Source organism: Littorina saxatilis, linkage group LG16 (genome assembly GCF_037325665.1).
Source record: "Littorina saxatilis isolate snail1 linkage group LG16, US_GU_Lsax_2.0, whole genome shotgun sequence".
Taxonomy (NCBI): Eukaryota; Metazoa; Mollusca; class Gastropoda; order Littorinimorpha; family Littorinidae; genus Littorina; species Littorina saxatilis.
The window spans coordinates 40,158,558-40,173,616 of NC_090260.1; the positions used below are offsets into that span (position 1 = coordinate 40,158,558).

Consider the following 15,059-nt stretch of genomic DNA (forward strand, 5'->3'; position numbering starts at 1 on the left):
TAATCAAAGGACGCAATGTCACAATTCTGAGTATGTCAGAGTTCGTGTTCAAGTGTCAGTGTTCCAGACTCTAAACTAAGCACCAACAGGAGACACGTGATCACCAGTGAACGTAGAATCACAGCCCTGAGCAGTTCATAGTCTAACTAAAACGCACAGCACCATTAACGTAATATGCAAGTTTAAACTTTGGTAACGACACTGTAGATAATTAACACCGCCCAGTGTACAAAAAGGAAAGTTTTTAAACCAGTTTGCAAGTCGTGTCCAGAAACAGTAATGGTATAGTTTGAAATGTGCTCAAACAACCACTGTTCCGATGGTAAGTCGCTTTAGGAAATAAACTCAACTGTCACTGTTCTTGTCAGAAAACACGAAGGTTTACAAAAGCTACAAAACCTACGAAAGGTCGCAGTCTCCCTTCTTGCATTAAATTATGGCACTTTGTAGACCAAAAGCCACTGTTCGTCATTTCAAGAAACGTAAAACATCAAAATCAAACACACAAACACAATATTGTCCAGTGATAAACTCGTTGTTTTTCCTGTCACGCCTGAAGTCTGGAAGATCAATGGAGAGCAACATGTTGTCACAAAATGAAAGTCAATTTCACAAATCTGTCATTTGGATGTGTGTTTGACAAATCGGCTTCCACATTGCAAGAATCTGAAGCGAATACTGTTTGGAGATGATGATGTGATATCTACATGTTGGATCCATGAACCAAACAATTAGACACAAAAACCACCATCTACACAGTTGTTGTCACTGTGTCACGCCTAACGCAGTGTGGATCACAGAACACCTACACTTTTCATCAAAAAACAAAAACAACTTATTCTACAGCTTAAAACCTTGCCATCGTGTTGTGTGATTCAAGAGAGTGGCGTACTGTTTCCCAGAATCACACAGACTGTACTTGTGCCAAGACTTTGGGTCTTCTGTCAAGTCCCTTTCGACGGCAAATTGCTAAAAGTTGCTACTAACGCACCACGTGACTCCCATACTATGATGAGCGAATAGACAAGCCCTTAACTTTTTTCAAGTTGCACCTTGGCCTGCTCCACTCTGACAGCAGTAAGTTCTCGCCGCGCGACTGAGACGCAGTGTCATTATACGCCGGAGGCGGGTCAGTGACATGCTGTCAAAGCGGAGTGGGTGGGACTAAAGCCAAACGCGTTCACGCTAGTGCCCGTGGCATGTGCACTGACAATTGAGCCAACAGTCCCTACACACAAACAAGTCGCTAAGCCATTGATACCCGGGGTGCGTTGCCTCAGCTTCTTCTTCTTCGGCGTCCGGCGAAAGCAAAACGTTTTGAAACGGACCTGTTGTTTGGGGTCAGCCAAACGTAACAACGTAATGGACGTAGATTCACATTTCTGAGTATGCCAGAGGTCATAACGTAACGCAACTGCTCACAATGACTATGCAATGACAGCTTGCAACAATCTGTAACATGCTAGAGAGGTGACTCGCCACTAACCATAGCACTGACCAAGCTGCTCTTTCAGTCCCTGTCAGTGAGTCTCTCTCTCTCTCTCTGTCTCTGTCTCTGTCTCTCTCTCTCTCTCTCTCTCTCTCTCTCTCTCTCTCTCTCTCTCTCTCTCTCTCTCTCTCTCCGAGAGAGTCTGTGCCGTGGAACGATAGAACATGATCAAGTTGTATGTTAGCACTGTAAACTTGTTTGTCGTTGCACCTATCCATATTGTTAATTCATGCGCTGGATATGTCTTTATGTTTAAGAGAAAGAGAGTGAGAGAGAGAGAGTGAGAGCGTGCGTGCGTTCGTTTGAGTATATATGTTAGAGAGAAAGAGATAAAACCGGGTGATTGTCCATAAATACAAACACACGGCATGTATTACTGACCCCCCCCCCCCCCCCTCCCCGTTGAAATGAACCTTGTGTGTTTAATCAATAAAATGTCTTACGTCTTACGTCTTACGTCTCTCTGTCTCTCTCTCTGTGTCTCTCTCTGTCTCTGTCTCTCTCTCTCTCTCTCTCTCTCTCTCTCTCTCTCTCTCTCTCTCTCTCTCTCTCTCTCTCTCTCTCTCTCTCCGTGTCTCTGTCTCTATCTTTCTCTCTCTGTCCGTCTGTCTGTCTGTCTGTCTCTCCCTCCCTTTCTCTCTCTCTTTCTCGCTCTCTCTATCTCTGTCAGTCTAATCTGTCTGTTTCTCTCTCTATCTCAATCAATCAATCAAAATGTCTGTCTGTCTGTCTGGCTGTCTGTCTGTCTGTCTGTCTGTCCGTCTCTCTGTCTGTCCGTCTCTCTGTCTGTCTGTCTATCTGTCTGACTGTTTCTCCCTCTCTCACCTTTGTGTGCGTGTATGTACCTCTCTATTTCTGACTCTCTATATCTCTCGTTCTTTTTCTCTGGCACAGACAGACTGACACACACATACACACACACACACACACACACACACACACACACACACACACACACACACACACCTGCAGCATATAATACTGCTTGTTGTTTTTCTGTTGCAGCATGGTTCACGTCATCTATGTCCAGTGTGTGTGTGTGTGTGTGTGTGTGTGTGTGTGTGTGTGTGTGTGTGTGTGTGTGTGTGTGTGTGTGTGTGTGTGTGTGTGTGTGTGTGTGTGTGAGCGGCATTCGTAAGAAACAACGTAAAATTGGAGGTTTTTCGCTTGTTTAAAAAAAACCTGTACACCTAACTGACGACGAGGACGAGCGAAAAACTTCATATTTTTGTGATTTGTTTCTCCGTTTCGACTGAGCGAAAGTCCTTTTTCAAGTGAGGAAAACACGCACGTGCGCGTCTCAAAGACTTGGCAATGCGATGAGCTCCCTTGCGTTTGACATTTTTTTAAATTCAGTTATATTGATAATAATAAATAATAATAATACTAATAAAACATTCTGATATAGCGCTGTTCACCGCCGAATGGCAGTCTCATGGCTGTGCTCAAGGGTATACATTGTATTACTATGTCATGTTTCGTTTAAACTGAGAAAATGAGGGTATTTTATAATCACCTTTAGCGTCGACAAGCATTGGTAAGAAGAACTGCATGTCTTCGATGGGATGATAGCGATGGAAAGACTCTTTGTTCGTGTTGAACTAAAATCACGTGTAGGCAGTGTTGTTGTAAATATGAAATGAATATTGAGCAATTTCCTGCGAAATATGGCCTGATGGTCGAAATAGGGTTGTGTGAGACTATCCAATCGCAACCCCCAAATTTCCCCACGTGTCTATCAGAATAGCAATGTAACCCTAGGACAGTGTGTTACTTTATGGATGGCAACGTTTGGTGACAACTTATACGACTTAAAAGAGAAGTTCAGGCCCCATGGAGATGACCGTACTTTCAATCTAATTTATTGAGCTTAGTTTTGATCAAACATTCTTTTTTACCTGGTCCCAACTGTGGGTTGCAATTCAGATTCGAAGCTTAAAAAATATTAATTAATCTGCTAATGAATAAAGTCTGCCTCAAATCAAAATTGAAATTACAGACACAAAAGTAATTTTATTGTTTTCTTTATTATTCCCGAATTCAAAAGTTAATACATGTAGTTATGTTATGCTTGTTCTGAATGTGCTTATAAATAAGGAACCATGTTCTGCAAATTATATTTATTGTTGTGGTGTTGGTATTTTAACCGAGACCACCCTGTCTCATTCGAAGGGTTTCCGACAACCCAGACTTAATAGTCTCGGTGGAAACCAAAACCTCTTCAATGTATTCAGTTTTAGTCAGGCTGACAGAATGACTTAATGTTTTGATGTCAGTGCACTTCACTTTTTAAAGTTGTTGTTACAGATGTTTCCCACGCAACAAAATTGAACTTCCTTAAAGTTACTGAACTCCTCACATCCAGGGTGCACAGAGCCCTTGGGACTTTGAGCTATGCCTTAGGCATCCATCCATTTGGGGAATAAACATTGTCCATCAGGCAAAGGCACGCAATAAAGTCAACGTTCTAGCTATTTTCATTGTATTAGATGTATAAATTGAGTAATTAAATGTACAATTAAACTTGGAGAGTACATGAAATAACCTAGTTTTTTGGGTAGTTATTGAAGTAACTTTTAAACATGAATGAATAAATTGTGAATACTAGTGGACATAGACTGCCGTTGCTATGGAAACTGGCAGAAACAGCCGCCATGTTGGATTTGTAGGAAACGGTTTTACATATTATATATGGTTGCATAACTGTAGTCTTATGACAAAAAATTGTGTTATATTACCGTTGATATGATGCATGTGTAACCTTGTGCCAAATATTATGAATTTCTTATGTATGATGTTGCTGTAAAACCGTTTCCTACAAATCCAATATGGCGGCTGTATATGCAAGTTTAATTTTACTGCCTTACAATGCCTTAAGTGCATATAGTTTGTCCATAAATTTTTACCAGAAGTAAACATTTGACGTCATACTGTCCTCCTTTCTTTCCATGCCTTTGCGGAGATTTTGCATTCCTGACGACCAAGTACGACGTACCGAGTTACTATAATTACAGACAATCAAAACAGTCAAAACGGAACCAGTGTTCACCTCATCAGAGGGAACAAATGAACCCTTGCCCTAAATAGACAAGTTTGCTTAGTGACCACACCTAACCATATTGCATTGGTACGGCATTCAGTTACAGCTTCATGTTTGTCAAAGACAAAGAAAGCAACTTTGGTCAAGAACCTGTAACAGTTGAACCAATAATTTGAAAACAAACAAACAAACAAAACAAACAGAGAAGAAAACACACACACACACACACACACACACACACACACACACACACACACACACACACACACACACACACACACACACACACACACACACACACACACACACACACACACACACACACACACACAAAGGTCACGCTCCGAGGTTATGAGTGTTTATTTCATACACTTCACATGTGGCAGGCTCTCACATAAAAGGCAAACACGATTGTTTCTATCAGTTTCTAATTGGCAGCAGGTTTAAAAACGAAGAAATAAAACTATAAAAAGCAAATTACAACATTAAATAGAATTAAAAAAACAAGCAGCAAAGTGAACATGAATACACATAGAGTCGGTACAACCTTTCTTGCAAGGTGACACAATAAGACTAACGGGACTGCTGGCAACTACCACCACAAATCAAGAGATACTTACCACACTAGGAGAGAGAAACTGGTTACTGGCTATTAACAGCACAAAAGAAGAAAGATTACGTCTGCTGCACTGGAAATTATTACATAAAATATATCCAATCAATATTTTATTAAACAAAATGGGATTACGAACATCGAATAAGTGTGAAGTTTGTAATGAATTAGACACCCTTGAACATTTCTTTTTTAGTTGCCAAGAGGTGATGAAGGGTTGGAAAATATGTACAGATTTTGTTTATAAGAAAATACATGTTGCCATCATTTTGAATGAAGAAAATGTATTTTTGGGTTATTTTAGGGAAAGTTTGAAAAATGTTTATATTTATTTTGTGAATTATTATTTAATTACCAAAATGACCATTGGGAAATTTATATATATGGGAAAAAGTTAGATTTGGGTGTATTATTGGAAACTGAGCTGAACATTAGGAATAAATTTATGTTATGATTATTTGTATTTATTTATTTATTTAAACATATTAGTTTACTGATAAAGTTTGTTGATTTAAAAATGTACACATTTGACTGAGAAAAGAAAAGACATATGAAGAAGGTTTGCTCCAAGCCACACATACACACACACACACACACACACACACACACACACACACACACACACACACACACACACACACACACACACACACACAAGGCAAAAAATAATTGTAGTAGCAAACCTGCATGCAACTGAGGTTAAAAAAAAATAAGAAAATAAAAAAAACGTACCACACTAGACCCTGCACAAACAGGCAACACAGTAAGTCTTGTAAAATAACATTGCATACACAGACATATTCCATTTCGCCCATCAGATGAACGAGCTATCGGGTTGTGGTGCAGGATTCTGAAAAAAACAATCACTCCCTCATGTATCAACAACCTTAGGGAGTAAGAGATTACCTGTTATTCAGACTTTGTCGTTAGACAGAGTTTTCGTTCATACGTAATGTGTGCATTTTGCTTTTGGAGGGACAATTGCGAGTTTGACGCAATTCGTGTCATGCTCTGAAAGCGAGGTACAGCCCTAGTATACAATCTTGCACACACTTGCTTTAGTAGCGGCGAAGAAAGAAAGCGTAAGACGTATACGTCTTGATTTTAACACTTGATAACTTTACTTGGCATATCTTACCATAATAGGGTAGGTTGCAGGAGCTCACACACACTAAGACATACTACCAAAACAACAAATCGACGTCGTCAGACAGCTTTTCAGCAGAAGGCCAACATTGGTTATTTTGTTGATGAAATAGTGTATCTGTACCTGGTATAGATAGAACGATTAAATAATGTTAAGTCATGTATTGTACATCGTATTTTAAAGAATATTTCTCATGTTCTCAATGTTTATTCCAAATTTGGTAGCGCATTCCCCTTCATACCATGATCCTTGCTAGCATGCTGTGAGTTGAAGAAACAGTGAGTACCAGCCGCAGTTGCACGTGACGGTTTGACCCAAATGAGCTGGGACGTGCACCGTGACATCGCGCATAGACGACCCCAGTCCTCGTCGTCATACACTGGCTTGGAGGTCTGAACATAGACAACAATCTTCCTCTCCAAGCCCTGGACAAACCGGCTGCCAGCTGCAATGACGTGGTCAGGTCCTGCCATGGTAGCTACATCTTTGACACCAAGAGCGTCGCCAGTTTCTAGAACTGTGACCGGTATGCCTTCATCTCTCAAACCTCGTACGAAGCCGCTGGCTGGGTTGGTCACGTTACCTAAAGCGTCATGCTCATCGTCACGGAAGAAAGGGTCCCAGGAAAGTACGAAGACATCCCTGTAGCGCGGCGGTTGTGGCTTTCTTCCTTGACATCGACCTGTCATCAAAAACATACAACACATAAATTCGTTATAATAGCATATTGATATGACGTCTTCTACAAACTGTTATGGAAATAATGGGAACACCACTCTGAAGGTAATACCTGGCAGAGATCACATGTACAATTTAATACAAAATGTGGTCGGTAGTTTCATGGAATTGCTGCACACACACATGCGAAAATGGTAGCTTATTTGCATAAACCAAAACTCTTTATGTAAATGTGAGCACATTTTTAGAATAAACATGACATGTCTATTTGTTTTAGATTAGCTAATTCTAAAGAATACAATACAATACAATCCATTACAATACAATACAATACAATATAATACAATACAATACAATGCAATGCAATACAATACAATACAATACAATACAATACAATATCCCGCAGTGGGGCACTGCGGTTATGAAATTAAAGGCCCCTCCTGTTTTTGGAACCGCAGGAGCTTTCTAGTTTGCTGTTAGGTAGATTTTTGGTTCCTCTTTCCTGTCATGCTCTCTTTTTCTTCATGAATTCTTTTCTTTTTTCTGCCTTCTTGCTCATTCACCTGTATTTTTTCCAAAAATCTCTTCTCTTGCCACTTGTCTCGCGATTCATGTATAGGTCCAATTCATTCTTCTTACTCGGCGTGACGTTATCAAATGGATCGGCTAGCTGTAGCCCTAAGGGGCACAACTCCGCTCATACTCTCTTCGCGCCGCCATATTGGATGCCGTCTTTGTTAGTTTTCTTCATTGCACTCTTGTTCTTTTTGCGTATTTCACTGTGTATGCAGACAAAATGAAGAAAACTGTGCATGCATGAGTCCAAAGGGGATCTGCCTTTTTAACACAACAGCACAACATAAAAAGTAAAGCAAGAATACATTATTATATTCATTTATTTATTCTTTATCTCAAATTACCATGCAGACAGTGCACCAAAATTCACAAGATAAAGCTCTCAAGACAGGCAAATGAGGTACAATGCAGCTCAGGTAACTACTGCAAAGTATAATTTTCAAAGCATCCTATCACAGTGTTCACTCTAAAGGCACAACCGATGGACAATTGTTGATTAGCGCACTGCACACAGCAAAAAATAACCAGTTATAATCGTCTTCTCCGCTCAGTAACTTCCTTCCAGTTGTCACCCTGATGGTAAACAACTTTAGGGATCCTAAAGTGTGCCTGCTGACTGCAGTTTTTGGCCACACAACGTGTCATTTTCACTTTTGTCGAGTCGCCACCCAACGCTCAAGCACTGTCAGAGATCGTGCAAGGCATCCAACATGGCGGCGGATGACCAATTCCAGAGAGTTACGACCCGTGATTCTCATACCGCGCGCGCCGAGTAGAAATGCTGTTGTTAACTTGAGTTTCTGCAATGGGCCTATAGTTTAATCTGTTAGTGTTCTGATGTAAGTCCAGCAGTAGATAGGTTAAGCCTATTTTAACATACTGGAAACTGGTAATCTTCCAGTAGGTATTAATTTAGTTTTACTAAAGCCTGCTGGGACACAAGTAATGGGTTAGTGCATTTGTAAACAGGAATCGCTTGACAAGTGGCCCCCTTCATCCCCCCTTCCTCGTCCTGATATGGCTCTACGTAGTCGGCTGGACGTTAAGCAACAAATAAACAAACAAACAATACAATACAATACAATCCAATCATTGTAACACGCCGGATATGACGCCTCCAAACACAGTCTGGGGATATCGTCTAGCAGATTTTGTATGTAAAGTTTCATGAAGATCTGTCAAGTACTGTCATGGGAATCACTCTACACACACACACACACACACACACACACACACACACACACACACACACACACACGCACACACGCACACACACACAAACACACACACACACACACACACACACACACACACACACACACACACACACACACGAATTATAAAGAATACAATACAATCATTGTAAAACGCCGGATATGACGCCTCCAAAAAAAGTCTGGGAATATCGTCTGGAAGATTTTGTATGTAAAGTTTCATGAAGATCTGTCAAGCACTTTCATGGGAATCACTCAACACACACACATACATACATAGACAAACAAACACAAACACACACACACACACACACACACACACACACACACACACACACACACACACACACACACACACACACACACACACACACACACACACACACACACACACACTGGAAGCTCACCAGTGTTTCCAACGAGCAAGGTAACAAGGGTTCTGGCGACCTCCTTCCCGCATGCTTCACATTCATATGTTTCCTGTTGTGGATTATGTCCTTTGCCACGATGAGTCACTTCTTGAACAGGCGGACCATCAGCAGGCAGCGGAGTTGAGGATTCCTCATAACCCTGGACATTCCTTCTCTCTCCTAGAGCGCGGTGCTGAGCCACGTGACGAGTGACTGACGGTGGTGTCCTCAGGCCAATTCTCAGCACAACCTCGGTCAGCAATGGTGGTCTCAAGTTGTGGTACATGGAGGCAGCCCAGAGGTGTAACCCTGGCCCCACACGCTGGCTGAGCTTGGTGCAAAACTCAGCAAAGTGAGTTTCGCTGTTACTGAAACAAAAGAAAGAGCTTTAGAAATATATAATAAAAACTTTGTTGGTGAATATTTGCACTGTATTTTAGTTCATGAAATATAACATTGGTTCGAATTTCTTGGCCAATTTTCTTTTTTAGACAAATGAATAACTTCTGAATTCATTGCATTTAGATGAGGTATGTGGTAGCATATTGCAACGTATCAGAATAATTCCAGTGTAGAACGTGTTCTTAACATTATTATTATTATTATTATTATTATGAGAGCTTATATAGCGCGAACCACAATTAACTGTGCTCTCCGCGCTTTACATATTAATTTCTGCCGTTTGAAATAAAAAAATTTACATACAGACAGACAGACAGACATTTTTTACACACAATATATAACACATTCACACCGACCAGCAAACCTCAAGCCTATTAGGCGAGCATTCAACATGCATTCATGAAAATATATGATGTTACTTACTCGGTATAATCATCACAAGCTTCGTCCACGATGACAAAGACTTCACCTGGTACTGACTGACTGAGTTCTCTCAAAGCCTTGTTGAGCTCCATCGGCAGATCATACATGTGCAGGTGAATCAGGTGTCCATCTGCTTGACCAGTCATCTCCCTCAGCTGATGAGCGATCATGTGTGACGCCGCCATGTTGCCCTCCCTTGTGCTCACGACATGCACTGGTTCTTTTTTGTTCTGAATCCAGTCTATTGCTTTCAGAATGAGAACAAGGGATTTTCCTGTACCAGGAGGACCACAGACGAACACCAAAGGAGACAACTCGTTTTGCAACACGTCCAGCTGAGTAGGATGCAGTATAATGTCAGCTGGGGCGAATCTGTTCGCTGTCTCTGCGACCCCTTCCCCTGGCAGGCGGAGATCACAGCATTGGGCTTTTGCCAGGCCGCGCACTTTTGAACATTGCGCAGCGACTGTGGTTGTTGGCCCTCCAAACCTGGAACGGTTTACAGGCGGAACATGTCAGAAAAGTGCAAGATTAAGAATAAACCCTGAGATTAGACTGTATAGGTAGCAACAGAGATTATCAAGATTTTCGGACAAGTTTTTACCCAAAAGCATTAATTCCCTAAACATCCTCACGCATCTAACACAACATGACACAGTCGAGTTGCATCCACCCAACCAGCCCCCCTCCCCTCCACACATACGCACACATACATAGACAAACGTACCGTGACACGAGGTCCACATAAGTATCATCCGTCATGGAAGGGTCTGGCCCATCTCTTGCAGCACACTCTTGCCACCACTGGGCAGGGTTGCTCACATCATCTTGTGTAAGACACATGGTGGTGGGGTCTGTGGTTGGACTGACCAGCAGACAGTCACGTAGATCCTGACATAGGAGAAAACAAATACATACAATATACAGTTAATACTGCAGTTGATTTTCTAACCTCTACTGAGAGAGGCACATCTAAAGTCTCCTCGTATCACTTGCTCACAATATTTGGCAAAGTACGGTTCCCCCTATACCCCCATCCCATCCCACCAGTATTGATTTGGACTGCTTTTAAAAGGTGTCTTGGAGACATTTTAAAGTGTGTTCACAAAAGAGAGACCATCCATGTTATAAACTAGACCATATCTTCACACGTGTGTATGTCATGCAAATGACGTCAAGGGGGAAAGCTATCTGATTGTATAAATATGCGGAACTACTTTTGCAACAACGTGGCGACTTCCACGAATTGTTTAATAATATTTCCAAAACCGTGAACAGTTTCCTGAGCAAGGAACTGTACAACTACCGGTACTTCTTTGTAGAACCAGCATTTGACAAAACTTCATGACACCACAAGTGAGTCGCTGATGCAGTACGACTACTCTAATTGAAATGTGTGTTCACAAAAACCAGAACAGAAACACTCAGAAACACTTTGTATCATTTTTTGTGTAAGTGCAGATACCTCTATAAGTGTTACGAGTTATTTTGCTGACACATTTACCGTACAGGTCGAAAGTACTCAGAAATTAGTTAGGTTGCCTGTTTCGTTGATCGCAACAGTAAGTTCCCCAACATAAATTCTGATTCGTTGTATCTACATGAACTCTTAGGACTACCAATTTATCTAGATTGTTACAATTGAAATGGTGCACGATCTAAAAAAAGAAAAACAAATATTTCCTAAATAAAAATATATTTGCAGTTTCCACTACAATTGTATTCCTTTGGGATGAGAAAATGTACGCATCTTCGAGTTCTACTTTCCCACCATCATTTTAGACGAGAGGTTTCTACATCTAGCTTTGCAAGGACAGGTTGGACGATTAGGCTAAGCCTAAAACCTTTATCCTTATGTAATACAGTTCTGAGTTCTAAGTTCTGAGTTTACATAACGTATGCCATATCCGCATTTTCCAACCCCACTAATACTAAATTCCCTGACCCATTATTTTTGCCATTTCTGTAACAGAGAAATAGAGTTATCTTTTCTTGTCTTGGTCCACGCTTGGTAAGGTATCTTCGTTTCTATTTTGTTAATGAACCCCGCTATGAGTGAAACGTGAAAATGATGACAAGGGTTTCAGGCGTATGTCTGACTGGAAGAATGCTCTCACTGCTGGTTAAACCTTGGTGGCTCGCTGATCTTTACAAGATGGACTAAACAGCAAGGACGCTGTATTGTAATTGACGGCACCTTTATTTACTGGTTTGCTGCTCATATGCGGAGTCATCTCGGGGATCATTAAAGTCTATAATGCAAACGTCTGGTGGCTGAAAAACATGCCGCTGTAGGCTATCCTCGCAAACAGCAGTTCAATTTTGTTTGAAGAATTTCCCAAGGAGAGAACGTTTGCTCAAATAAGGAAACCAAATCTGTCCTTCGTTGGCAAAAAGTTAGTGGCAGCTTAACACACACATGTTAAAGACATTCAGCACAACAATGAAATAGAACATTCCAAAACGCAGATAACGGGTTGTATCTACACCCTGCTCTACATTCAGGGAATGTTAGTTGAGAAATCGTACCTACTGGTCCTCTCTGTGGTAATAACACCATACACTATTGCACGCAAGTACACGGGACAAACGGTATTGATATTGACCAACCTGCTGCAGCTTGAGATTGGCGCCTAGAGCTGTACGCAGTTGGTCCCTGGTGATGTTGGGCACCATCAGCGTTGTCCTGATCCTGGGCTTGTTCTGATCGTGTGACACTAGGTGTTGGAGCACGTCGCGTGCCTTCTGCATCTGCGTAACGGCTTGTTGCACTTTCTTTGCAATGGTTATCTGCTGATCCACCACTGACATGTTAGCCGTGGAAACGTTATCTCCAAATGCTTTGAGCTCACATGCTAAGATTCCGTACCTTCTGTGAATAATCAAAATGTCAAAATCTCCCTCGTGTTTCTTTTGTTGTTTTAAGATGGAGTCTTTCGGTTTGGGTGGTATAGGTTTGTGGGTACAAGACAGATTGTTCAGATACTCGTTGAACTGGAGCTGTGAAATGACAAACATGGCTTGCCTGCGGGACACCTGGTGTAAGCAGCTCAGCACCCGATTATTTGCAGCGTCATCACGAGCGTCACTTTCCTGGCTCAGAGGCTGTAGGACGTACACAGTGCGCCCTGCTACCTTCTCTTCATCGTGTTGTGTTCTGTTCATGTACACTGCAGGCACAAAGTAGGACTGTGTGGAGAGCTCCGGATACCACTGCTCAACGCGCTGTTTGCACATTGCCAGGTCGGGTTGCGCTGCCATGATGACTGTTGGCTGCTGACAAATAAAAACCGTGGTTATTGTGCGTGTTTGTGTATGTGTACGTTTGTGTGTGTGTGTGTGTGTGTGTGTGTGTGTGTGTGTGTGTGTGTGGATGTTTGTGTGTGTGTATGTATGTGTGTCTGTGTCTGTATGTGTGCGAGTGTGTGTGTGAGAGAGAGAGCAAGAGAGAGAGAGAGAGAGAGAGAGAGAGAGAGAGATAGAGAGAGAGAGAGAGAGAGAGATTAAGAGACTGAGATATAGATAGGGACAGAAAATAACAATAACAATGATAATTCTTAATTTTTGGAGGGTAACAAGAATAAGCATATTAATTTTATTCTTTTATGCATCTGGCCCTCGCCCTAAAGAGGGACTAATCTACTTTAACTAAAACTATCAAACAAACATAATTAATGGTAGAACATATAAGTTCGTGTACAAGAAGCGCATTACATAGAAACATTGTAAATCATAAGGTAGTGTTCAAAACAGGGTGCAAAGCAATAAAGAGTGATATAAACGCAAAGTAAGCATACTTTGCAACGTTACATTAGCTCAGCACACGAGTGAATTACCAAGCGGCTGCAAATACCCACGAGGGTTTATTTTCCAGTAATCAACGAGTTGTCGTCATTGTTTAAGTTATTTACACAACGAACAACACGGGTCGAACATGCAGTCAAATGCGCGTCATTCAAATTAATAGTCCCCTCGATTCTGACACAAACTTTACTTGTGAGTGTATTAAAAGTCGAACTCACGTTTTGCTAACGATCTACATACATTTTAACATTGAAGAAATAAAGAAAACAACAAAGAATACACATAATCTGCTGGGGTAAAAAGTGCTGAGTGAAGATTATGAGTTGGCCGAAGCGGTGAGAGGGAGAGAGAGCGATCGAGACAGCCAGTGATTCAAGGCGCACAACTCTAGTACTCTTCATCGGCAACCGCTTAGATCAATCCCGACAACAAAATCCTGATTCAAAATCCTGAGCGACGAAATAAGAATTAAACTAAAACAGTATGCTTACAGTTTTGTTCATGGTCAATGTCGCTCAGATCGGTGTTTTGAAAGTCTGGATATTGTTCATTAATAAACTTCCGAAGAAGGCGCACATCCGAATCGGTTTTTTTCATCGTGCTTTTGTTTTCGCTGTCCTTCAGCAGTTTGGTGACATCACTGTTAGATACCGCGCTGAATCGCCATTTTTTTGGTGCCGGTGCAGCAGCCGGGTCATCAAAGATGTCCCTTGTCGATAACAATAGCGTTCGTGGGATACATACAGCTTTGCTGGGATTACCCTGTCATTTCATTCAAACTTTCTATTTTTCGTCGATTTTTAGTGGGTCCCTTCTGTTTTTTGTCAGATCGATTTCGAAGGTATTGTTATTTGAGCAGCGGTCACGTGATCCCTGTAAATAAATCTGTAATCCAAAAGGTGATCCAGATAGTCAAGTGCACGGCCTTAACTGACATAATTATAAGGTTTGAATAAAATGAAACGGAGATTATTGCCTGAATTTGAGTGCAACATTTATCGCAAAATTTTGTGTGTGAAGTTTAGATAGTTAAATACAGTCTACACAAAGTTCAAATGGTGCTAATTGTATGTTACTCACTAAACATTTTGTTAAATATATTTCGTTTCGATTTCCTAAGGAAAAAAAACAAGTCGCGTAAGGCGAAATAACAACATTTAGTCAAGCTCACAGAATGAAACTGAACGCACTGCTTTTTTTCACCAAGACCACATACTCGTAGTTTCGTCAGTCCACCGCTCGTGGCAAAGGCAGTAAAATCGA

The 15,059-nt window shown here is 41.3% G+C and overlaps 2 protein-coding genes across 2 annotated transcripts; both read right to left on the reverse strand.

The window, feature by feature from the left end:
• Positions 1-5,508: 5,508 nt before the first annotated feature.
• LOC138951044 (uncharacterized) lies at positions 5,509-10,441 on the reverse strand. The gene is made up of 3 exons (XM_070322725.1): positions 9,993-10,441; positions 9,165-9,535; positions 5,509-6,971 (listed from the first exon to the last, which is right to left on the reverse strand). Exons 1-3 carry the CDS (start codon positions 10,175-10,177, stop codon positions 6,496-6,498), a joined length of 1,032 nt encoding a protein of 343 aa, XP_070178826.1. The 5' UTR covers positions 10,178-10,441; the 3' UTR covers positions 5,509-6,495.
• On the reverse strand, positions 10,350-13,265 carry LOC138949996 (uncharacterized). The gene is made up of 3 exons (XM_070321776.1): positions 12,603-13,265; positions 10,720-10,883; positions 10,350-10,392 (listed from the first exon to the last, which is right to left on the reverse strand). Exons 1-3 carry the CDS (start codon positions 13,251-13,253, stop codon positions 10,350-10,352), a joined length of 858 nt encoding a protein of 285 aa, XP_070177877.1. The 5' UTR covers positions 13,254-13,265.
• Positions 13,266-15,059: the final 1,794 nt, after the last annotated feature.